General features: G+C 48.3%; 1 protein-coding gene across 1 annotated transcript in view; it reads right to left on the bottom strand.

Moving 5' to 3' along the window:
* The window catches only part of LOC144175666 (protein crumbs-like), a gene marked incomplete in the record, with an annotated part of 234,490 nt that overhangs the window by 160,561 nt on the left and 47,441 nt on the right, over positions 1 to 26,488 (bottom strand). The window contains 3 exon segments of the mRNA XM_077704712.1: positions 2,181 to 2,309; positions 8,993 to 9,281; positions 12,033 to 12,295. Coding sequence (XP_077560838.1) covers positions 2,181 to 2,309; positions 8,993 to 9,281; positions 12,033 to 12,295 — 681 coding nt within the window.

The raw sequence follows: 26,488 nt of genomic DNA, 5'->3' as shown, positions 1-26,488 counted from the left end.
ATAGGCCATTGACTGCATAACTCTTTTGCTACCGCCAGAAAATTGACTAATTTTAGTGGTCCAAGAAAACATTTTTTTTCCTGCTAAAAAATTGGTTAGGCACTAATTGCAGGAACACTAAATGTAGATTATTTAACGGCCTTTCCAATAAAATCAGTTTTTTGGAGGTTTTTATATATCATAGTTGTAAAAAAAATATCATAATCAAAATTTTTGTCAAGTTGTCGAAAAAAATGATAAAAAAGGAGTTGTGCATATCAAATCACCGGTAGTAGAAGAAAATTAGAATATACATTTTGTAGGAAAACATTTCAAAAACACGCCCTAGAAAAAATGTCGACTTGCGCAGAACAGTTTGTCAGATATAAAAAAAAATGTTAGCATGCACGGTGCTCGTGTCATGTGGTGAAGCCCAACCTCCAATTCAAAATGTGCAATTTCGGGTGGTTTCCTGGAATAAATCTGGCAGTTTGTCATTATCAGAGGCACCAATTTGCCCCCACATAACGTAAGAACATCTTGTCAATGGCTGCCTTTGCATTTACAGCGAGCACAATATTTGGTACAAGCACGCGATGCGGAAAAAAACATGCATGAAGTTGGAAACGGAACGCCGTGGCTGATGCTTGCTGTCGTTCACGGTTATTTATCTCTCAAAACATAAAGCGGAGCTTTATTATCATCTTCTTACTCGCAATTGTAGCCTTGGTCGCAAAAATGAGGTACGATGAGCTAGAACCGTGCCCTGCGATCTTTGGCCGAGTAGCAGTAGCGCGATGAAAAAGATCAGCACGAGCCTCCTCTATTGCAGCGCCACCTAACAGTTTTCAAATGAAACAGTACAGAAACTTACCGGAGACTCCATCCGAATAGACAGTTCAACTAAGCAGCAACATTAGACACCCGTATATACCCTCGCATGGAAACGAAACTGGAAGGCGAACAGCTGGCAGTGTAAGGCCGGTTTAAAGCGCTGTCCTCGGCGGAACAGATATCTGGCGACTGGGTGTGATCTTTTGACTTGCATCTGAAGTTCTTATCGCAGAAATCGGGTTTGGGTGGGGGGAAATCAGGAGCGCCGTGCTTTGTTCGAGGATCAATCGCGTACGCTCCAGGCGCCATGGCAGGTAGCCTTGAAATTGGGTAACTGCGTAGTAGCGCTAAATATGAATTTCGCGATGCAGAAACGAAACCGAAACTGTTGTAAACTGTTCGCGAATGGTCCTGGGGTAAGTAGAACTACCGCAGAACTTAGAACAACGTGCGCAAAGGCAATAAAACTGCCTAATATCATAAAGTAGCTTAGCAACCAGGCACTGCTTGACATTTTCAGCCGATTTCTGGGATTATTACTGCGATTTCTGGGATTATTACTGTCAGAGTGCGAACCCGACGATTGAAAATCGTTTTCTGGTTCACCATTCACACCCTGATAGCAAAAAACAAACGCTGGCGCAGAGTAATTACGAGTGGCACGCATTCTTCGCTGGTAGCAGTGACGCGCGATGACCACGCCCCTTTTCCACACCCAGGTGATTCAAACGCGTGTCAAAAATTACGTTTTCGTTGCAAAAATGAAATAAAAAAATGATTTTGAAAGGCCATTTCCTGATCTAACTCCAAACAGCTTTACTTGTTCGAGCAACGCCTGGAACGCTATGAAAACGTGCTCCCAAAAGTATCGATCAAGGCACGGTAGCGAAAGAGTAAATTGGGGAAAGAAGGTTTTTCTTTTCACCACGACTGCATTCAAAGGGCTGTCTGCGCAGTTGGATTGGATTGCATGACACACAAACGTCAGGTTGCCAGCGCATTCTTTATTCTTCGTTGAACTTGGTGAAACAGAAATTTTGCGCTAGTCGGGCCTTTTGGCACAGAATGGCACAATTTGAATTAATTTCATGGTTTTGGTGTAGCCTGGCTCAATAATATGAAATTGTATCAAAATAGCCCAATCTGCCCAGCTGTTGCACACCTGCATGTGGAGCACTGTTTCCCCCCTCCATAGGTACATGAAAGAGATAGCAATGCTTCACCCTGAAAGCAACCCTCAAAAAAGCACAGCAGCAAGCTCTGCTCCCAAGATAGCAGGCACTGCGCCATTAAGGTGGACCTCCCCCACCAACCCTCTCGGATGCCACCCACACGATGGTGACCCAGCTGGAAGGCGAAAAACCCACCTTGGTCCTTCTCGCAGTGCTCGCCCGTGTACCTGGCTGTGCACGCACACTTCGGCTGCCCCCCTTCCACAGCACACAGGCCACCATGGTGGCAGGGGTGGTCAAAGCACGGGTCCACACGATAGTCCCCTGCACACAGGCAACGGCAGGCACCTAAAGTGAGAATGCAGCATCCGTTGTTCAACCTCATATTGGCTTTGCCCGTGTGCGCACGGGCACACTATGCACGAGTACAAAATGGCCGCTGAAGCTAGACGGAGACCATTAAATGAGCCAAGGGCCACTTCTCTCCTCCCTCTGCAGAGTTCACTCACTCCTCCCTTCCTGCTCAGCTTCTCATCAGTTTGAATGCTCCTATACTAGTACCTACTTTGGGACTGTGATAAAGTCAGGCAGTTTTTTTTTTTTCTCTCTATTTATTTATTTTTTTTTTTTTTGATGGGGGACAAGGGGGGGGGGGGGGCAGATTGTATGGGGGTCATTGTTTTATGTCGGAGGTACAAGGGCAGTACACAAAAGGACTGTTTTATGAACACCGGACCTCCTTTGACACACGATGCTGTACTTGCATCACATCAACCTCCCTTTCAAACATTCATAACCAACTTACTGGGACAGTTATACATTTATATTCGTAACAGCACAGCACCCTGTCAACTATCAAACTGCCTGCCTGGACTGTGACATATTTCACTGTGAATTAAAGTGGCTGCTGCTAAATCTTCCTGATGAAGCAATACTACTAAAAAGCAGTAGTGGGCAGCACTTTGCAAACACAGGAACGCAACGACTACACATCAAGCAAATTAGACTGGACCAAAGTTATTGATCCCGTTCTATACATAATTCATATGTCTGTTGCTTCATCCCTACAAGGGTTTAGCTTAGCCCCGCATTGCTACAACCATATCCTTCACCTTTAACTTCCGAAGTTATATTGTTATCCTGCAACTAAAACAGCGTGAAACTACTCTGACCATTTGTGCATATGCAGTCCCAAACTGGCAGGAAATTCCTGCACATGAGTGGAGTTCGAAATGCACACATTTTGGAATTCATCTTATGCTCCAAGAGTCCTGAACCACAAGCTACATCCTAGCATTATGGTGGCCCCATCGATTTGATGCCACAAGTGCAGGCCTTGATGCACAAGCTTTGTGTGCTCTATCTGAGGTCCAGGAAGCAGCAAGGTCATTCATCCTAGTTTTAAAATTTTGGTAAGCCCAAAAATGGCACTTCCTCACCTAATGCAGCAAAAAATAAAGAAGGCAGTGTTAAAAGAATGCCAGCTTGCTTGATTGGCAAATCCGGCAGGTCATCAGTTCTAATTAAAAGGAAACTGCCTCACTAGACAGCAGCTCTGCCCAGCACAAGGAAGGATAAACATCGGATCCAGGAAGATAAGGGTTATGTCGAAATCCGTTAGCCGAACTTTCTTTGCTTGACCTCAAAGACAGGAAATTGCCTAGTGTCTTTGCAAGGCTAGGAAGCACAAACGGGTGGATGGCGGTCTCGCATACGATTGTCGCCTACGTCTGCCATGCGAGCTCAGGCCAACCAGGAAAGGGCAGGGGCTCAAAATGCTAATGGCGAGCTACTGGGGCTCCCCAGAATGATTATAAGGCTACCAGAAACTGTAATAGCACAATCATAAACACAAATGAATTTCACGCCATCAAAGACTTTCTCAGGGAACAATTGGCTGGGGTTTTTTTATACGAAGGCCTACCACTGGCAAAAATTAATTTGTCAAAATTACTAGGTAAATTATTTTTTTAATGCCGAGCATTTCTTCAGAGCAGCTGATAAACCAACCAGAAAAAAAAAAATTGCAGCACCTTTGTTTACTTAGCTTCAAACTACGCCAAGAAATGATGGCATGTGCAGCCCTTTTTTTCTTCTTAGGATAGCCCTGCCATCAGAATGTTCTACCGCATGTCATCGCACTGCTGCAAGGATCTTTTACTACAAGGCATCCATACACGGCTACTCCCGTCCCTTCTTATTTGGATTTGTACCAGCTACGTAGTGCCAATTCCTAATGCTTAAAGGGACACTGAAGTGAATTTGTCAAGCTCCCGTTTTTGCTTGCACTGCGTAAACTGGCTCAAATTAGCACACTTTTCATCGTTTATGAGGTTGACAAGTCCGTAATTATTTTACAAAGCACGAAAGAAGAAAAACTACCATGCGCGGTTTGCGGTGGCCGCACCAACTAAAAGCTGTGACGACGGGAGGAGACGCACCGTGATTGGACGATCCCCAGGTTAGCAATCAAACAAGTTTCGGTTGCGGTTCTGTAAAACAACATGCTTGACATCCGACGGCATCATTGGATGGGCATTCCAATATCTCAGTAATCGTCGTAGCGCTTCTGCCATGTTGTCAGTTGTAAAATGCATAAGATAAGCCTCCCAGGGCGGCTTGGAATTGTAGCAATCACTAGCCGAGGCCTACGCAGTGGATGAACGCCATCCGCGTCCCCGCAGGCGCTCAAATGCCATGCGCTTTTCCCACATATTTGGAGCTTGCCTCACTCATGCCTGTATCGTGCAAAACGTGTTCGCACCATGCCAAGGGTATGCTGATTCTGGCCTGTGCCCACTGCCCACAAGCAGTCGGTGCTTATGGCAACAGCACGCCATAGAGAACTCGCTAGCGCGTCAGCGTCAGCCTGCGCGCATTCTGTGAACTAGATCTAAGAGCAATGAATGTTGCAACCCAAAAAAGGGTGAACTCAGTATAGAAAACATCGGTGGAAAACGAAAAAGTTAACTTAGAAAAAAAAAAATGTGTAACCGCGTGGATTCGAACTCGTGATTTGCATAACACTTGCATTGACATGCCTAGCGCTCCAGACCACTCGGCCACAGGCGAGCGCTGCCGACCTTGGAAATATAAGGTATATAATGTATAACGAGTTTACAATTTTATTTAGTTTTAGCATTTCCAGCAGCTTATGTGATTATTTGTTGTATTGCACTCGTGCAGTAAGCCTCCCCCGAGTTCCCACAATATCTCACGCCTAGCAATTGCATTTTTAGACGGAAAAGCATTCGCAGATGCGTAGTCGTGCTGCTGACCGCTGTGCTTGTTCGCCCAGCGCAAAAAAGTGCTTCCCGCACCCTAGTTTTACGCTGTACGGTAAAAGTATCAGTTGATTTTATTTCCTTAGTACCTATATTGACTTCACTGACTCTTCTCTCGCCTTCAAGTGGCCTTATATTTTCCTATTGGCGTACCAGTCAGCGAAGCATTGCATGTGCGCTTGTGCAGCGCTTGTGTGAAGCGACCTTGACTTGGAGCTAGATACAGTGTACAAACTAACAAAGTAAAGAAAGGCACATTCTTCCATTCACAAACGTGTCCTGGCTTCGTTTCAACTGAGTGAACGAATTGGGACGACCCGTCGGCGGCCGGCGGACGAAACGCTGGGCTGACCGGCCCTGTTGGAAGGTCGGCGAGCCGTGCAGTTCCAGCACATCTCCTTCTTACGTCACACGAAAACGGCACAGAAAATGGGCGAGGATGCAGAGAGGAGGACAGCCTTTTCGAATTGATTTTTCTACTAAATAAATTCGCGTAAATGCGCTCGGAGTGGTCGAAACAGGGCCTAGGCACTCCGGACTACAATTTGGGCTCGTAATCCCGCAATGTTTACAAATCACTTCAGTGCCCCTTCAAAGGGACATTGAGGCGAATAGTGAACATGGTCTAATTACCTTACCAGATTACAGCCTAGCATGCATAGGCCATGTTACAAGCTTTTTCTGGTCAGTTTACGCACATTCTTTTTCATGTAGAGCGAGTTTGAAAGTGCCCTTTCCCTTGCACTGCCCTGATTTGCTGACATTGGCTAAATCAACACACTGGCGGGTCCGCAAGACTAAATGTAGCAGATTTCTAGTGTGTCTGGCCTGTAAAACTTGCATGTTACCAAACAAGGAGTCGATCTTCACCATAAAATGAGTGAAAACCAAAATTCTGAAGACTGATAGTAGAAAACCACATTGCAAGCTAGTGTGACGTTTTTACTACTACTTGGTGCAACGACTGCGCACGGCACATGGCATTTTCTCTTCTGTTGCTGGTTACAGATAAAATAAGGCTCTAAACTGCTAAATAGCCAAATAATAGACTGCATTTGTTAAACTGCCCAATGCAACCACAAATAAGAGTTTGGCTTATTAAAGTGTCCTTTTCAGATGCACTAAACACTGCTCGTGGCCTTGTTAATTAAGCGTTCAACTGTAATCCATGACCACCAGGCTGAATTTGGCACCAATGATTTGCCACCATCAGTTCCAACCATGGGCCTTTCATCTGAAAACGGAAGATACATATCTAATTATATCCCAGTTTCTAAAGCATCTGCCTGCCAAGAGCTTCAAACATAATTGCATGATGGCTGACTCAGTAATTCAGCCATTCACAATACGGGGTTCAATCATACCCTCGACTGGTTTAGTCTGTGATATTTCATTTTTCTTTCTTCAGGCATACTTAACTTGTGTGACTGTGAACTAAGGCTTGATGCAAAGTTGGAGGGATATGGGGGCCCCAAGAAATTATTTCCATATACGGTATATTTGCTATTCTAAGCACCCCACAATTCTAAGCACCCTACCCTACTTTTGGGGGGGGAGGGAAAGGGGGGGGGTTGAAAAAAATTGTGCACGCGAATTTAAGCACCCCTTTTGTTAGCGGCCATTGTAGGTAGATTTTCAACGCAAGGACGCAAACCTGAGTTGCAGTTGTGGCCAAGCCATTAATAAAGTTTTCAATTACAAACCCCTTTACCAGAACAGAAGACTACCTTTTGGGGGGACACAAAGCACCAGCCCAAGCGGCACAGCGGACTTGAATGGTAATGAGGGTGACCAAGTACAGACGTAAGCGGTGGGTTCACCGTCTGTACCTATTTTTCGTTTGAATGTCTGCCGAATAAAACATTATTCCTTGCACCTGTCTCATCGAGATATGGCCATGAAAAAAAGTTCTGGGGGCGTGGAGTAACGTAGGCCTTTCGAATCTAAGCACCCCCTCACTTAGGGCATCGCGACAGTTGAAAAAAGGGTGCCTAGAATCAAGCAAATACAGTTATATGTAAAATTGGGCACCCCCTCATTTTTCATCAACATCGCACACATAAGATTGCCTGCTAAAGCGAACAAAATAGGCACTGCCTAAAATTTATTGGGCCATGAAGATAAGATACAACGTTGTTTAGCTTAAAAGAGCTAATCTTTGGCCACCCATTCAGCTTTATTACTTCCCTCAAAGGCCTTTTTTTTTTTTAACGAAAAAACAATGCAAGAAATGTCGAAAAGCTTTAAAATTTCATGCTACACAATGTCACCAGTGATGCAGGAGAGAGAACACTAAAAACAGTTATCAGCGCGTTAACTGCATGTAACCATTTAAATGATCAGATCAAAAGGAACTAGAGGCCCCACTGCAATCGCCCAGTCATGTTTCTGGGCTGTGGCTTAAGTCGGCGGCCACCGATCTTACAAGCAAGTCCCCGTGATGTAGACAGACAAGGAAAGGAAGTGGCTGAGGAATGGCCACTGCTTTATGCGATTTTTTTAATATCTCTATTACCTGTTTGAAGGTTGCGATAGAAATGGTGCCATTGTTATAGGGACAACGCAGCCTTTTCAGTGAACTAAACCTGTATTTATTCTTCCTGGGCCCTGTAAGGTCCACTTATGAGATTAGCGGCCAGGCGCCCCCCGGCTGCGCGTGGGAACCTGCCACTCTGTCTGGCGGCCCAGCACTATAGACTCTACGCTGCAGCCGTCGCCAATTCGTCACGGCACGCACGGGAGACGGATTGTCTGGCCCACCGCATACCACAGGGATAATCCCCCATTGAGAAAGCAGACGGCGCCGCCAGATTCCGGGAAATTCCGGGAACCGTCTGTGTGACGCGTGGAGGTGGTGGGATTACCGGTGTCGAAGCGCGCGCCGCACCGCGCAAAACACCATTGTTAACGCGCCTCGGCCGGCACAGTGCACTGTCGCCGTCTTTCGCTCTCACCCCGCGGGGTCGCACGCACCTGCTCGTCTGCGAGCGTGCCGTTGACCCAAAGATGGCGGCGCCTCATTGAATATTCCATGGCGTGCTGAGTGACAGCTGTCTACGTGAATTTGGGCACTCCCTTACACGTGTACGAACGCTACAGGGGCGTTCCCGAAAGAGAGGGTGATCTCAAGGTTTTATAAGGCCGAACTTGGCCGTTAGAAATCGTTCTTGTCTGAGCGCCGAGCTAGGCAGTTCCCGGCGGGACAAGGAGTCTCGACCGTTGAAGCTAGGTTGGGATTTGTGAGCCCCATAGGATAAAGGTTAGGATCGCGTCAGAAGTTTAGGGTGCAGCGCCGTACCGGGCAACTAGACGGATCCTGCGGCGAGACAGGGTCTTGGCCGTCGTTTTTCGAGCGGTTTGTGTACGCTCCGAGAATAGGAGAGTTAGACTAAGTTGAGGAGCTCGAGTGATTTGTGCGCACTCTGAGCTAGTGTCTAGCTGAAGTTTGAAGTTTTTCCTTTATTACTCATGTACCCAGTTTTCCTACTGTAAATAGCTGTATATAAACGCTTCGTTTCACTTAATCAACCCCAACGCCTCGAGTTCGTCATTCGACCGCCATCTCCAAGAACTTCAACACCATCGCCCTGCCAGCCGCCTGCCAAATCAACCGGAGCCCGGGCGATTGGGTTCCTGATCGACACCGGACTTCGGGGAAATGAACTACACACCTATCTTTACTGGCCCTTTAAAAGAGGACGCGTTCTGCACAAAAATACTCACTGCAGTACGGCCCATCCGGCAAAGGGCAGGTGTCCCACTGGGGTTGCCCCTTGTCTACCCGGGCACTCGCCAGGGCCAGGTTGGCCCCTCCCGAGAGGCAGCCCCGGAAGCCAGAAGGCGCCACGACAGTGAGCCAGTCTTGGCTTCCCTCGAGGGCGAGGAGGTAGGGCCTTATCGAATGGCTGGCTATGAGAACTGACTGCCCCTCATCTGCTTGCAGCCAGGCCAGTCCGTATCCAGGGCGAAAGGAGAGCCAGTGCAACCGGTTGTTGGACATGTTGGTGCCAACCTGCAAGCACCCATTATGATAACTCACACCAAGTCTGAGCAGTTCTCGCCTAGCCAAGGGAAGACACCACAACTGGTCACACTTTCCAGCTACCACAAAACAGTGCTAAGCTCAGCAATGTCCACACAAATTGTGGAGCACGTGCACACCATTCAGAGAGAAAGATTCTGCATAGGCACCTGGCACTCTCCGTGCATTATCCCTTTACCCACCAGCAGACTGTTGTGAAGGCATGTGTGGTGTAATACGCCAGGATGGCAGGCACCAGATATCCGAATGCTGTCCAAGTGCTAGCACACCTACCAAAACATGGAACTTTTGTTTCTCCATATTAGGACCTCGCCCATAAGCGGCAACTTCTGAGTTGCTGGCTCTTTGCACATAAAGAAGGCTTCCTAAATTATTTGCATTATTTTTTTGCATTCCTCCTTAATATTAGCATAGCAGCTTAGGTGACCATGATCCCGCCTATATTTTGAACTCAGCAGGACTCCAGTAATTTAGACCCTTAAATTACAACATGTCCTCAATGCTGTTCTGGCAGCAATAAATTTCAAGCACTAAAAGCATACACAATGGTCCTCAGGGGTGTATGTAGACCCGAGGCCAAAACTTTACACGACACAATTTTGACTTTCCATCCTAATTTTTCTGCTCTCTAAGGGCTCAGCGCTTGATTCGGATTTTTAAGCGAAGCATCACACTTTAAAGTAGCAGCACCATACACTGAGCAGGAGCTAAGCCCCCTGATAGCAGAGAAATTAACGTCAAATGTTCCTCTAAACTTTTGACCCTGGGTGTAAGCTTTAGAGCCATCGAAGATGCATCACAACACAAGCTACAAGGCAAAAGCAGAACTGCACATCCCCTTCACAGATTACTCAAAAAGCCACAAAAATTTGCCATAGCCACTTACACCCCTTCCCCTCCTTGTTATGCTTCAGAAAGAATACACATTCTGGTCAGCAGGTACATTGCACTGTTCCCTACCAGAGTAACAAATCAAGCTGACCAGGTCATAAACTGCAGAGCCTTGCAGCTTGAAACACAACTAAAGCACTACTTTACTCTGATGGCCACAGAGGTCCTGGAGCTCCCGGCCTGGTAGAAAGACAGGGAGCCCATCGGCCAGAGCTTGACCGGGGCTCTGACAGCCACCGTTGGAGGCTTATACCCTTCACCTTAAAACTCATAGCCACGGATGGATCCAGTGTGATTATGGGGGCATGGGGTTTACGGAGTTGCTGCGCTACTTAAGACATAGAAGTTGAAGGACTAAAAGACATTTGTTTTTTCTCTCTATGACAAAAAAAAAAGCATTTGAGAACAGCATTCTAATGTTAGTTGGCGGTCAAGTAAGGTTCTCTCAAGCAAAGGTGATGCCCACTAAAATTCTGCAAGCACAAGCTTATAGGAAACTAAAACACTCAAAACACTACAAAATTATGCCTCACGCAAGCTGTGAAAAGTGACAAACTGAAAGCTAAAGGTTGCTAATACCAGACTCAAATCAGTGAAGAAAGGCAATAGAAGTGTCCCTTGACTACCCAAGCTGTTTTGCATTGCAGTAGGAGGCTCACAACCGTAAAGCAGCCCCAGCGAGGAGATTGCAAACCGAGAAATCTGCGGAAACTGTTCGACCACAGTGCTTGGGCAAACAAATAACACAAACGAAAGCACACCACACATTACACTGCACAGCTTGCCGAGTTGTTGCCACCCTACTCGAACCACTTGACCCTGCAGAGTTGCGGGAAGCCTATCCCTCCATTGCAACCAGTCTTGGGCAGCAATTAGTTACTAGTAACGCGTTACCGGCAACTAGTTACTTTTTGCGGTAACTTGTAACTGCAGCTAATTACATTTAAGCTATACACGAACTTGTAACTGTAACACTTACTTTTTACACAATGACTGTAACAGGAAATACCGTTACAGTTACTTGTGTTTTTCTGTAAACAATTTCCACAGCTGCACTCATGAAAGGCCGACGCACACTTCGCCGCACTTTACACTTACTCAGACTTTCTTCTTTCCCATATCCTCTATACACTTCACCTTTCCACATCAAGATCCCCCTCACTATTTAGGGGAAGAGGTCACTAAGAGAGTTATCTTCCCTGCAGAAAACCAAGGTAAGAGGTCGGTCTTAAAGGTGATTTCTCAAAACTTGCCTTCAGTGTTGAGTACAGCGTAAACAAGAAAAACAAAGAAACTGGAAATGAGATTTTTGAAAAGAGTGAATCTCTCGGATGCCAATTTTGAGAAACAACTCAACCTAAGTTACCATTTGCAAATAAATTCCCCAATACAAAGAGTGCATCAACAAAACTGTTGATGCAACAGAATGAGGCATACATAACCGTTGTTGGTGTTGAGATTGAGTTTACCCACCTTTAGGTTCCATTTGTCTGGGAATTTACCACGTACACTTTACTACGTTTAGCAAGTTCCTACATTGACTACGCACATTTGTACGTTAAATACGTTCTTGAGTTGCTATTAAACAAACTGTATCATTTCATTTGCGCTAGTAAGAGGAAAGTAACGACGTTACTTTTTCACAGTAACTGTAACTGTAACAAAGTTACTTTTATGGCTCAGGTAACTGTAACAGTAACGCTGTTACTTTTTGCGGGTAACGTGCCCACGACTGATTGCAACTACACGCCTTCCCTACTCTGTCAATCTATTTTACACCGTCTCTGGGTGTCAAAAAGCCCGCATCCGAAATGAGCATCAGGTACCAACCGTCACCGAGTCCTGCACGCCCTTGACAGACCAGTTCAGCTGCAGCGGGCCCTCTGGCAGGACCTCCAGAGAGATGGAGTCATTGCCACCGGCCAGCCTCTGCTCGAGTATCGTTCCATTGCCGCACGTCCGGAAGGACAGGCTGGTGACGGCCCCCAGGATGGGCTGGGAGCCGTTCAGCAGGAGGCTCGCAGTGCCGTTCAAGAAGACTTGCAAGGCTGCAGAGCCGGGTGTCCGACACAGGAGGACGACCAGGGCCAGGCCTGCACACAGAGCAGACGTTCCCCTCACCCACCGACGCCTCACACACCCGATACGACAGAAGTTACACAAGAAATAATTGAGCAAAATGGAAGTCTGGGCCTGAGGGTTCATGATTGCTTAATAAACAAACTAGCGAAACAACGCTACATAGAGAGCAGAAACAAACAGACACAAGGACAGTCACTGGACTTACAACAAAGGACAGTGATTGTCCTTGTGTTATTTGTTTCTCCTCTTCGTGCAGCATCACTTTACAGGTTTGCTTATTAGTTATTACACGACAAAGCCATCCCCATTTCGCCACAGCAATCTGCCATGCTGATGAAAAGAGAAGCTTGTCTGCCTACTTTGCCTTGAAATAAGAATCACAATCACTGACGAAGTCAACATAATTGCACTTAAATTAACAGACAAAAAAATATATAGAGACTTCAGATATTTGTACTTCCTCAATAGTGGATTCTTGTTCTAAACTATGTTACCTGATCAGACGGTAATCCTTGCAGCGCACAAACAATGGCTTTGGCTTAGTGATCCCAAAGATGGCTAGAGCTAGTGTGGAGTTCAGTGCTTCTGGGGGGAAAAACACACGGGTGTCAATTCTGAGTGGTTGGGTCGCTGGATGCTGCAATGAACAAGGGTTGCCATATTGTTCAGTGAAATTCAAGTGGAACTATTTGTGCAGCCGACTCTGCTCGGTTATGGCAGACCTGAGTGAAGTCGTTTATTAGAGGTTAAAAATTACAGAAAAGCTTTTCTGTTATATTTTCAACTCGCAAAGATTACAACTACATAGGTAAAAAAATGAAACAATAAAAGAACAATAGTACCCACCTGAGCCATTTTAACATACAGGAACAGATAAATTTCTTGCAGTTGGTTAAATTTTTTATCTCATCTGTGAAAGTTGATCACGGTTATCACTGCACTACCTTGTCATCCCCTCCAGACAGCTTATCTTGTTTAATATCTGCAAAACCAACACGTGCCATTTCCAATTGACATGCTGAAAAAAATATGCCCACCCCTAATGTACTCTGGGTGTTTCATTTTTATAGTGATGCACCAAACTACAGAGGATTCACACCAGTCACAGACTGAAATAAACAGTAAAATGAACGCTGATCAATTTGCCGTGTTTATCTGCAATGCTTAATTAACCAAAGTTTTACACACTGAAAGTTCAACTACAAAGTGCCATTCACATGACAAACAATTCCAAGGTAGTTTCACAGGCAAGTCTGGCAAATAGTTACAGCAAAAGGCCAGTCGCTAGCTTTGTTCCAGCCTTGCATCCAGGCAAACATTAGCTACACAGACTGATAGCACTGGAATACATGGACAGATATTCTGCACGTTGTAATCCCATGCAATTTTTGGGAGAAATGGTCAGGGCCTATTGCAGTGCACCAGAATGGGGGGCAGCAGAGGCGCACAAAGTTGGTCCACTGCTTTAGCCACTGTTACTGCCACTACCGATGCCAGATAACTTTTTCTCTCCATAAGAATCAATTCGAAACCTGGCTAAATAACTACCTAGAAGAAATGATCTCAAACGTGTGTTTACTGAATGAATACCCCCTATCGAGCTTTTTATTCCATTTGCCTCCCTCTACGACTTGCTTAGACTCGTCAATTATGTAATTTAATTCTTGAACTAATATAACAAGCTTGGTGCAGCACGAGTGTGTCGTGCGGTGCACTGTACCTAACTGTCACCGTCGTCACCAACAAAAGAACACTTGAGCTAGTGTCACTAGATAAGGTTTTATTATCTAGTGGCACTAACTTGAGCATAATCCTCCCCAATCCGCGACTCATCAAAGTGGTGCGTGGCAGGTACCACAGCAGTCCACCTCCAGAAGGGGACGAGCTCTGGCTCCTCATCTCGAGAGGAGAGGAGGCGTGATGTCAGTGAGGGGCATGGTGGCCATCACTACCTATTCAACTGCTGCAATGTTGTGATCAAAAGATAGTCACCTTCGCCAACCAAATTCTTAATCTGCGAATTCCCACACATGCTGGCTACAAAATGTTACCATCAGTAAGAAGACAGAGGAAGAGAAAGAGTGTGTGAGTATAGGGTAACAAAGCTCCCACGGCACACACATACGCCGTAAGCATAGTTTCCCAGGCCTTCACACCTTGTTATAGCACTGACATGACAAATAACCACTTTGCTAGCAGAAAGTCACCTCGTTCTGTGTGAAAAGCATAGAAAGTAAAGAAGCAGCTGCGACACAGACATGACATAAAGTCTCCCCCCCCCCCCCCCAAACAACGGAGAGAGAGAGAGAATGTGTGTATGGGTGGCGGGGACGTCATTCTTGCGTTGTCATCGCACTCGCTCACCGCCTCTGCGATCCAGAAGGAATTCTCTGTTTTCACACGCCGATCTAGACGACTACGGTTGTCATCGTTCACCTCACGCAGTCTTCCCGGCGCCGGAGTGCGCCGAAGCTTCCGCTGTGCCCCGCTAGTTTTATCGCCATCATTTTATGTGCTGTGCGGCCTGCGCCGTTTCTGCGCAGCGCGTTCCTCAGTCGCCGCGGTCGTGGAGCGCTTCTCCATCCGCAAGAAGGAAACAATCGGCCTGCCCATTTCACCGATCCGAAAAAAGAAAAGAGATGTCGGCCCGACCCTCGCAAGATGAGGAGGTCGCCTCTGGACATTTGCTTTGCAGCAAAGAAAGAAAAGGCGGCAAGGATTTTTCATTTTCCCTACAGAATGTAAGGCCGGCACCTTTGCAACGCAAATTGTTGTTGCAGCAGTTGCTTCACTGGCGGCACGTACCCACGTGAGGAATTGGACAAGAAACGGGGCAGCTCTCGGGGGCTAATATGCCCGCCTCATAGTACTACAAAATCCGTCTGTTTAATTATTAAGCTCCACCAGGCCCGAGATAAATTTAGCGCGCATAAACGACAACGAAGCAGTAACAGGTGGGGTAAAGTTGCGCTGGAGCTGCGCAGACAACTTTCAGCCAAATATCAGAGGCAGCACAGAGAGTGCGACGTGCCCCTCCACGCGCGCATGGCCCAGTCACCATCACCAGAGGGAGCGGGGGAAAATGGGCACGCCGAGAATCGCGCCCGGGCTCGACAGCATAGAGAAACGACGGCAATTTGCGCGCGGAAAGCGCCCGTCGCCGCTCTTCTCACCGTAGTGCGACTCTTTTTCTTCTCCGTAACAGTCATTTCGCGGCGGCACAGGGTGGCCCCTGACAAGCTGCGCGGCGATGACCTGGCGCCCATCAGCGCGCAAAGATCGCGGAACGAGGCCGTTGAAAGGAAGCCATTGTGGTTCTGCCACTCTTATCAGCCCCGGCCAGCGGCACCCTTCACTTCCTTCCGCGATCCACTTCGGACACGATTCCAGGCTGCCATGTGTCGTCGCTGTGGCATCGCACCGGCGAACACACTGCCCCAGCGTTGGCTTGTCATAAAGAAACTTTGGCCGCACCACCGGAAGATATGCCGATGAGGCTGCGACCGTGGAGGAAGTGCGAACGAGACAACTGGTGAACCATGCGCAGTGCGCGTGCACCTTCCTGTTGACCTCGCCAACGGGTACGGACTGTCTGTACTACAGTGGAACTGCAGAGGTTTCAGACAAAAACAAGGAGAACTCCATTCCTGGATAGAAAAGCTCGAAATCCGGCCAGACATAATCGCCCTTCAAGAACCAGGGAAGAACCCAAAACTGTATGGCTACACTACACATCAAGTAAGTCCAACAACAGCCTTCCTTACCCGAAAAGATCTTCTGGCGTCACAAGAGGACGCGAATGATATCAGCATCACCTTAAGGATAGGAAGTGGAAAAGAGCATTTATACGTTACAAATGTATATAGTCCCCCAAAAGACGACCTGAGCGCGATCGGTACCTGTCTGCACCCCCTCAACTCCAAGCGAAAACACATTCTCATGGGCGACTTTAACGCGCCACATACAGCGTGGGGATATTCAAAGAACACCAAAAAAGGTCAGCGCCTCCTGACGATGATTCAAAACCACCAGTACATTCTCCACAATGACCTGAAAGAGCCCACACGACTAGGCAACTCCGTGGAGAGAGATACAACCCCAGATCTCACGTTCTGCTCAAAAGGCATTGGCATACGATGGCAGCACACGCAAGACTACCTTAACAGCGATCATACAATTATCAGCCTAATAATCTCCACCACGCCACACCGCATAAAATGAAAAACTGCACGTATAACTGAGTGGGACAAGGTACGTGCCATGCGTACTGAAAAAACGTACGAGGATATCCAGATGTGGACTACCGATATACTTAGAGATGTACAGAAGCATACCAAAAGTTTCACTCAATACGAAGACGAACCACCAATAGATAGACACTTAGCCCACTGCTGGGAAGCCCGTAACGGTCTTGTCAAGCGGTGGAAGCGATGCAAAACCAACCGCAATCTTAGGAAACGCATTGCAAAGCTCAACAGACATATTCAAGAGTACACGACACAATCCTATACGGAAAAATAGCATCGAACTTGCGACCAACTTCACGGAACGATGGGTATGAAGAAAACCTGGTCGCTGCACCGAGCCCTTATTAACCCAACCACCACCAAAACTTCAACCCTACAGAAAATACACCGACTCATCCAAGAGTACGACGACCCCCAAGTACTTCTTAAAACCGTGAAAGAGACCTATATCCCGCCCCGTGTACAACCAAGCTATAGGGAATACAGTGGCCCAAATAATCCCTGTATGGATACAGAGTTCAATCTTGCCGAGCTCAATGCAGCTATAAGCAAATGTGCGGGAAACAAAGCACCAGGACCAGACATGATGACGACACCCTGTTTACGTAATTTAGGGGATATGGACCGCCAGACACTTCTGGTAGAAATCAACCAAGTGTGGACGGGGAAAAAACCGCTGAATCCAGCCTGGAAAGAAGGACGAATGATCTTCATACCTAAACCAGGCAAAAGCATCGCTGCAAGCAATCTACGCCCTATAACGCTCACCTCAAACGTCGGTAAACTTATGGAACGTATGGTGCTACAGCGCTTGCACGATCACCTTGAAGAACTTGATGTCATTCCGTACAACATGCTGGGATTTAGACAACATCTGTCGACACAAGATGCCCTCCTAGCACTCCACGAAGAAGTTATCGCTGAACCAAGCTTGGCGCAACTCAAGACCATACTCGCAGTTGACCTCAAGAAGGCATTTGATTGCGTGGACCACGATGCCATATTAGAGGAGTTGGCCGCCAGCAACTGTGGACCAAGCCTGTACAACTACGTCAGGGATTTCTTACGAGGACGCTCTCTCGTGATTTCCATAGGTGAACATGAGACACCACCGTTCCCCCATCCGCAACGAGGCATACCACAGGGTGCAGAACTATCTCCCACCCTGTTCAACCTTGCAGCCCTTAAAACTCACAGGGCGCTAAAACAGGTGGAACACGTACATCACCTCATGTACGCAGATGACATCTCCATATGGATCAAAACAGGCTCCCCTGGACATATTCAAACACAACTACAAGAGGCCCTCAATAAAGTTCAAGAAGCAGCCGAAACAATTGGCCTGACATGCTCCACGGAAAAAACGGAACTACTCATGGTTACCAACAGAAGATGGAAGCCACCCCCCATTCAGCTTACGCTACAGGGCACAGCCATCCCTACCCCGCCAACTATCAAGATTCTTGGCCAACACTTCCAGAAGGATGGCGGGGGCCACACCACAGTAAACAGGATTCTAAAGCAAGGAGAACAATTACTCCAACTTATGTAACGTGTCTCCAATAGGCAGAGAGGACTTAAAGACGAAGACCTACTCCGACTTAAGGAAGCACTCATTACATCTCGCATAAGATACTCCATTCCTTATACAAACGTCAACAAGACCCAAATGCAGAAATTGGACACTCTACTACGAAAAGCCTCAAAGATATCTTTAGGACTACCGATAACCACCTGTAATAAGGTCATCGAGGACATGGGCACCACATTCACCATTGAGGAAATTGTCTCAGTCCACAAACACAACCAACTTAGGAGACTGAGGCAAAGCAAGGCCGGAATTCAACTCCTGCAATCGATCGGCTATGATTCCCAAGCAACGGTGCACGACTACTGCAAGATAGAACCTATAGACAGACAGCAGTTAAAGATAGCACCCATTCCCGGTAATATGGACGGCACTAGACACGCAGAGCGAAGAGCCATCAGGGCCAAATATTTCAATAAGAAACCGGAAAGAGAACCTCAGCAAATGCATGTATACACGGACGCGGCGGGAAAAGGCACCTCGTGGGCTGTCGCGTACTGGACGGTGCTCAACAGATCCTATACAGAAGGGAACAAACAGTTCAACTCAGCAGAAGAAGCGGAACTATTGGCAAAGCTGTTATCCACCTCTCCCAACCAGCCCGTCCCCTAAATATCTATACCGACAACAAGAGGGCATGTCGACTCTTAGACTCCGGTCATATATCCCGCTCGGCGGCACACCTGTTCAAGCATATTCAAGGAACTGTGAAGCTGTACTGGATTCCTGGCCACGCCGGGGTACTGGGAAACGAAAAGGCTAATCAGCTTGCCCCAGACGCATACATCCGGGCTACCAGCAACGGCTGCCAAAGTCCGACCTCTCAGGAGCCAACTCGCCCGCAACTTCACCTTAAAGAATACAAAACAGCGAAACGACTACTCCCAGCTCCCCACCCTAACCTAACAAGACAGCAGCAAACCCTATTCCGACAAGCACAAGCCGGAACACTCGAAACACCTGCGAGGCTACATCTCATCAGATATGGCAAAACAACACCCTTACCTTCATGTTCACAGTGCAAAATTACAAATACCCAAGACCACATTCTTTGGCAGTGCCCCCAATACATCCAAAATTAGAAAACAATACACTAGAGAGTGACTGACCTCACCTAGACGTGAAGAGGAGCAACGCGGCCTGATTGACTTCATTCAAGAAGCCGTCAGCAGAAGCCTGGACCGAGGCCTCTGAATCTCGCAGCGCTCCCTACAACTCCTCCTCACTTTCTACCTGTGAATAAAATATATCTCTCTCTGGGGCGTAGCCAGGGGAGGAGAGGGGAGGGGAGGCACACCGGGCCCGGTGTGCCCCCCTCGCCCCCCCCCCCCCCCTTCCCCACCCCCCAAAGTTTTTCATGGCAGGCTGGCATGCGGTTCAAGCCGACTGAAAAACTGTCTCATGTCGCCTACAGGCGCGGAACCTGCAGTTTTAAAGGAGCCATGAAGACAAAACACAAGTTTGGTTCATTCAAAAGACGTCCTCGTTAGAATCATATTGACACCAGTTTTGACGTACACTTCGCTCAAATAAGCTATATAATTAGAAAAAAGGGAATGGCCATGCGACACGCTCGCTCGTTTCCCGCAACAAAACCTATGAGGTCATACCAGCCTGCTCAGCGATTGGCGGAGGCCGGCAAAAGCTAACGCAAATTAGGCTGAGCTATAAGCTTGCAGAACGAGCTATTTGTGCTTAAATTTAGGGTACGTTCTTTTTAAAGCAATAAGAATGGTGAGACAAACAGTGGAAATTACGAAAGCACAGTAAACATAGAAGTACTGGTGCATACTGTTGTTGGTACTGCGCGCACTATGCTTGGTTAAACTGCACAGCACTGCGGGGCTTTGGGGTTGTCTCAGACGACACTGGCCGATTGACGCAAGCAACGGTGTCTTATGTGACCATATTTGTCGAGCGAGCACTATGTTTCACGAAACGATTATTTTCTCCCAGAACAAAAACAAGCCAGGCTTACATACGGCTTGCCACGGTATGGTAGCGCCATCCTAGGTTCAGTAACGTAAAAAACGCGCGAACGCCGCCGTAGAGTACCTCAATGCCAGCGCCGCCGTACAGGGTGGAGACACCCTTTGAATGGTCCCGTGCCGCCGCAATTGGATCAACGTGCTCAACGCGTTGTTATTTTCGTTTCCCACGAGACCCAGCAACGCGAAACAAATAAGATGATTCAAACTTCACCAGTAAACCACGTTGCGGCGATAATTTCAGCGCCGTTTTGATATAATGACTTTCTTTGGCGGCGCCAGCGTATACGTGCCTCTACCTTGTACGGCGAACGCGTGAATCAAGGTACCCTAGGCTGCAGAGCGGTCGGTTCCTGTGATGTCATTTCCGACCACGAAAACACATGATTTAGCGGGAAAATGAAAAATTTTAACTTAAATTGATTAATTTCTCAGTGAATAAAGCATTGTTTGTATCAGGACAAGCGGTGGGGGCACTATAAGAAGCGAAAGCTTTAGAATAAAACAAACTTGTACTTTGTCTTCATGGCTCCTTTAAGGATATTCTCGCTCATGCGAAGCTAAAAAAGAGGACTACGCCAACGCCTGATCCCGATTCACCAACTTTTCTCGCACTGGCACTGTGACGTCATTGTGACCAGTTTGTGTAATTGGTGGCCAACGACAAAAGCTACTGACAAAAAATTTCACCATCTACCCGTAGGGGACCCCTGAGTAGTATGCGAAGCAGCCATGGGGTCGACTCGAGTTCCCATTAATTTTCAGTTCGATCGCGGCGTTGCCGCAGGAGAATGAGGGGAGCGGAACGCGCGCGCGCGTCATTTATACCGCGGAGCTACAGTGGCGCCCCCAGCGGAGCATGCAGCGGCTGCCGTCGCGTCTCTAACCCTAAGGTGCTTCGCATTATCGCGCGCGGAGCCGCAGGTGTTGCCATTCGTTGAGAGGAGAGGAGCTTCGGAGAGGAGAGGAGGAATGCCGGAGAGAAGAGGAGCGTCGGAGAGGAGAGGAGGAATGCCTCGATACTACTCAGGGTTCCCCTACGGAAAATGACGACGGTGGTTGAACGCGAAGCTATCTCGTGATGGATCTTTGGTTGACCAATCCCTATGGGCATCCTGCCACAATCATCATCAGCGGTGCCTGGCCAGGCATGCGCAGTGGGGGTGTGGTACTCAGGATTCCCCTACGGGAAGATGACGGTGGTTGAACGCGAAGCTATCTCGTGATGGATCTTTGGTTGGCCAATCCCTAGGGGCATCCTGCCACAATCATCATCAGCGGTGCCTGGCCAGGCATGCGCAGTGGGGGTGTGGTACTCAGGGTTCCCCTACGGGAAGATGACGACGGTGGTTGAACGCGAAGCTATCTCGTGATGGATTCTTTGGTTGGCCAATCCCTAGGGGCAACCTGCCACGATCATCATCAGCGGTGCCTGGCCAGGCATGCGCAGTGGGGGTGTGGACGCCGCACAACGGCGCCCACACAACGGCGGAGGGAACATGCTCGACCATAAGCTGCTTCGCATCTAATAATTATAATTACTGCGATTGCAGTGATGCCTCTGGGTCCTGTTTAATCGCACCGCCTCGAGGCTAGCACGACTCCTCGATTATCAGTCCTGGACGTGCCCGGATGGCCCGCGACGGAAACCGGCGCTCGACTTTTCAATTGTACCCCCAGGTCCGAAGGCAGCATGCGGACAGCCCGCGAACTACCAGTGGTTCCTAACTATGAGTGCGCCGGGGACCCTTGCTGGACTTGCAAAAGCTATAGGGGACCCCACGATGAACTATACTGATCCAAATCATAAAGCCACGCAATTTGCACTTGCAGCTAGAGTCGCCACATACTTATTTGGTGCCTGCCTTCTATACTGACGCGTGTCCTATGGTCAAGCAATTTGCTCTTGCTGATCAAAAAAACCTGAATATACTACCCTTTGTGTGTCTGGCTTTTTCGCATAGCTGACGTGCTGTGCAAAAAGCCAACTTAAAGCTGCTGCTATTAAACGTACAAGCCACTTTTTTTTTGCATCCGGCGAGGCTCACCAATAAGGACCGAATAGGTGTGGGATAATTCCGCGGAGTGCTTCGCGGACCCCTGAAATGCGCTCGCGGCCGGGGTCCCCGGAACCCCATTTGAGAAGCACTGATCTAGGACAAGTAAATCGAGTACGCCCACTCTGCCCTTGGTTGGCTCACCGATGACGTAACCGCTGACGTTGTGAAGCGGTAATTTGAGCGGTCAACTGTGTTTATGAAAAGAAAACACCGTCAACACATGCTGGCTACTCACAAAGGGCGAGCCACCAAAATGACGCAACACACAGAGCAAAGCTTCACGGAAGCGCAGGATATTCGGTGCCGACATTCCTGCTGTCGCTCGTTCCAATATCCACACACGGATGCCTGAAATCAGGCTGCATACGCACTATCCGCATAGCAGTTTCCTCAAGACTTTCATAGCGAAGCTGCATGTGAACGGCTGCGGTTCCGTGCATTTATTTTTGTTCTCCCGAGAGAGAGAGAACTCCACGAGCGAAAACGCCTCGCCGCAAAGCCAACCTTATCAGAAATGCTCAGCAGGAAACAGCTGAAACCCTTGCTTTACCAAAACTTTTCCAGCCGCAATTACCAGACAACGGGCCGCTAAAATCATTACTCCAAGTTCCATTTGCTAGTCGTGATTAGTTAGTTCACAGTAAAGTCCTAAACGCCAATGCATGAGCATCTATGGAAGGAGCATGATTTCAGAAAACAGCTGGAACTCTTGTTTGAACGAAACTAATTAATAATTAACCGCTAAGACGACTATCATTACGCCGTGTTAAATTAACTGGTCGTCATTAGTTAATTCGCAGTGGCCGCTAGGGAGGAAGTATTGGACAGACAACGGCTGTAACTCTTGTTTTGTCGCGCTTATCCGGGAACATTAATGACAATTAGCCGCTACGACTAACATTATAGACAGCATTACATACATAACTCAATATAGTATTCCACCAATACAGCCTCGCTCGAAATCTCGACACACGGGCGTTTTCGCTATTCGCCTCCATCTGAAAAGCAGCCACCGCGGTCGGGAATCGAACCCGCGTCCTGGTGCTCAGCAGCACAACGCCTTAGCCATGTGCCACCGCGGAGAGTCTTCGCTCGTCTGCCATCGTCACAGTATTGGAAGGGCTGTACTTTTTTTTTTATCCGGCATACATGTATGTTAGAAATACGGTAGCCGAGTCAGGGAACTCCAGGCCTGCCACTCAGCCAAAACAAGCGACCACAGCGGTCGTACCATCACAGTATAATTAACGACCCCTCGTAGGTTTAATAAGCACACATTGTTCCCAATACGGACGGGGTTCGTGTACTGTAGAGCGTAGGCCCCACTGCAAGCGATCTAGGAAAAAATTCCCCCGCATTTCCCCGAGGGGGAGAATGTGAAAGTGCGAATGCACGGTTGTCGGCCCGCTTGCGGCGCTTGCGCTCGGCCCCCGCAGCCCACCGCCTCGCCGCCTTCTCTTCCATCTCTTCCATCGGGTTTGTAGTATCACGTGTACACCACACAGTTATCAAGCCGCTATAACGCCGCTGAGTCGCCAACGCACGCCGCTGACGACGTAGTTTGAATGCGTTAAAGATATAAGGCGCGTTACTAACACTGATATCAGCGTCGCGTCCGTGGCTTGGTCGGTAGAGCGTCGCGCTGCGGCCGCAAAGTCCTCGGATCGAAACCTGGCGCCGGATGCTGTTTCTTTTTCAAATATAGAGGAGCACTGCGGACGCCAACGCCGCCGGCGGTGGATGGTTTGGGGTCGCTTATAAAGTGCGCACTTAAAAGCAGCAACGAAGCGGCCACCAGCGTTCCGAGCCGGAAGCGACCAACAGAACTGCTCCGGGTGAATCCTCGCAGCGGGGACCGCTGCTGCCAGAGTGTTGTGCGGTGGCCAGCGAGAACTGTGCTGGGGCGCCCACTGCTCGCAATCGCTATCGACTGCAGCTGCAAGCTCGGAAAGAAGCAGATACGAAGAAACAGTTACCAGCACGCAGCGGCGCCTCGAGGTCGTTTCTCGCCACGGGACGACAGCTTCCGACTTGGTTTCCAGCGCATGTAGAACGCGCAGCGCGCCCCCTTTGGACAATACTTTGGAAACGCATCTCTCGCCACAAAAAAAAAAAAAAAAAAATGACGGAGACAAAGAACAGCTCGCGTGACTGCTTCCGCGAATCATCCGGACGGGCCATTAGCTCTCGCGCCCACCGCCACTGAGCCTCGACGAACAACGCTTAGCACGCACGATCCGATTCTTCTTTTCCGATCGTAACGGGAGCCGTGCGAGGAGCACCCGAACAAAGAAGAAGACCCCCAGTCTGCGCGCAGTTACAGCGAGGCGTTGTTGCCTCCACCGCGAGATGGTTGCACACAGAGGGCTTCCAGTGAGATGTTGGTGGACGCATGAATGGTCACGAGGACACACGCCACCACGGATCCACAGGCGGTTTTTGGGCGTAGGGCCTGCGCGCCACCAACAAAGGCAGCGGCGCATGCTCATCGCAGGAAGAGCGAAGAAATGCGCGAATTTTATCAAAGCGTCTGCGGCGTCATCGAAATAAATCGCGTGTTCGCTAGCGTCGCCACGAAATGCCGGCCGGTTGTCCTTTTTTAATTTTTACCGCGCTGCCTTTGAGGTGAATCAGCTCGTGTGTGAATAGACAGACGACTTGATTGACTTGAAAGGCGCCGACTGAAAAATCAGGACCAACTGACGGCTCGATTGTAGTGCACTTACCACCGAGAAAAGAGAGAAAGAGACCGATAGCGGCCACATTTTCGGTACATCCCAATTCCACCAACCTTCATCCATCTCCTCTCAGACTCCACGAAGCATAGAGAGACGCATACAGACGACGCATAAAGACCGTTGCCAGGTTGGGCTGGGGATTCTTCGCTCTTTCGCCACTTTTGGGCTACTCTTCCATTTTTCTTGAAACACCCTAAAGATGTAAACAACATTAAAGCACTACGTTTTAAAATAACCAACATGCCACTTTTAAGCTCGTTCGCAAAAAAACAGTCATCAGTCGCAATTTTATACTCTAAACGTAAAATAAAAAAGCTATATAATACTCTAAACGTAAAATAAAAGAGCCTAATAAGACATGAAATTTTAGAAGGTTGATAGTAGCGATTGCACTGAGTAACAAGTAAAAAAATCATTCGGAAATTGTCTCTTTTTTTTTTTTTTTTCAAACATTGACCGTGCTGAAGGGCCCAGACTTGCAGTACGCAGAAATTTAGGAGGTCACGTGGGTGACCTAAAGATGCGGGTGTAGGCCCAAACTTGAAAAGCAAAGTTGCGCGAGTACCGTCGGAATATTTTTTTTGCTACAATATTGGCTTGATGATTTCCGTGGCGACTCCGTCACCATTTTTCGGAAGAATATCCTGGGTGCCAAAAACACCGTTGGTGTCCGATTGTTTCTGCTGCTGTCCCAACAAGCCATTTCATTGCTCAGGCTGCCAGTTTCAAATGCTGCAGATGGAAGACTTTTTTGTCATGTAACTGGAACAGAATGTCCCCAGATACGTTAGAGAACAACCTGCACGTAAAGTTTGGAGTAACGAGAAACGGCAAGTGTTTTAAGGACTTCACATCATCCGAGAGCTTTTTGGAGCGGTTCAACATCACGGCAATGTACTCACGTGCAGTTGTTCGTGCGCCAAACAAATGTTCTGTTACATAACTTGCACTCGTACTGTAAATATATCCAACTATTCGCAGTAGGCGTCTGAATAAACGAATAGTGTGAACTTTTTGGGCTACTTTTTGGCTATGTGGTTCTGGGAGAAGCTGGCATCTCTGGGCGGAGTCAATAAGGTCAACAGGACGGACGCCGCGAGGAAGAGAGCCACACACAGTCAGTCAGTCAGTCGTCGGGTAATGCAAGAGAGAGAGAGAGAGAGAGAGAGAGAGAGAGAGAGAGAGAGAGAGAGAGAGAGAGAGAGAGAGAGAGAGAGAGAGAGAGAGAGAGAGAGAGAGAGAGTTGGGGGGGTGGCCTCAGCCCAGATGACGGAAGCGACCTGCAGCGCCCGTTGCGTCAGCTTCCGTTGATCCACGAGGCAAGAGCTACCCAGGGCCTGCTCCCAGTGGGTTGGGGTGGAGGAGGGGGGGGGGGGGGGGGGGGGGGTTTAAGGGTCCGCGGGGCACTCGCACAAGAAGTGGTAAGGTGTGTCGAGGCTGCGGCATCTCGGACACTCTGCGGAGAGGAAGAGGTATGGGTGGGAATGCTGTAACTGCGTGCGATGAGGGAAGGGGTGGGTTTGTAGAGTGCGCCACATCTGTGCTTCCTCTATCGTAAGTTTGACGTTGGGCGGGGGTAGTGT

This window comes from Haemaphysalis longicornis, unplaced genomic scaffold (genome assembly GCF_048455015.1).
Source record: "Haemaphysalis longicornis isolate Haplotype H1 unplaced genomic scaffold, Haemaphysalis longicornis Haplotype H1 scaffold_1, whole genome shotgun sequence".
NCBI lineage: Eukaryota > Metazoa > Arthropoda > Arachnida > Ixodida > Ixodidae > Haemaphysalis > Haemaphysalis longicornis.
This window is presented reverse-complemented; position numbering and strand designations above follow the sequence as displayed.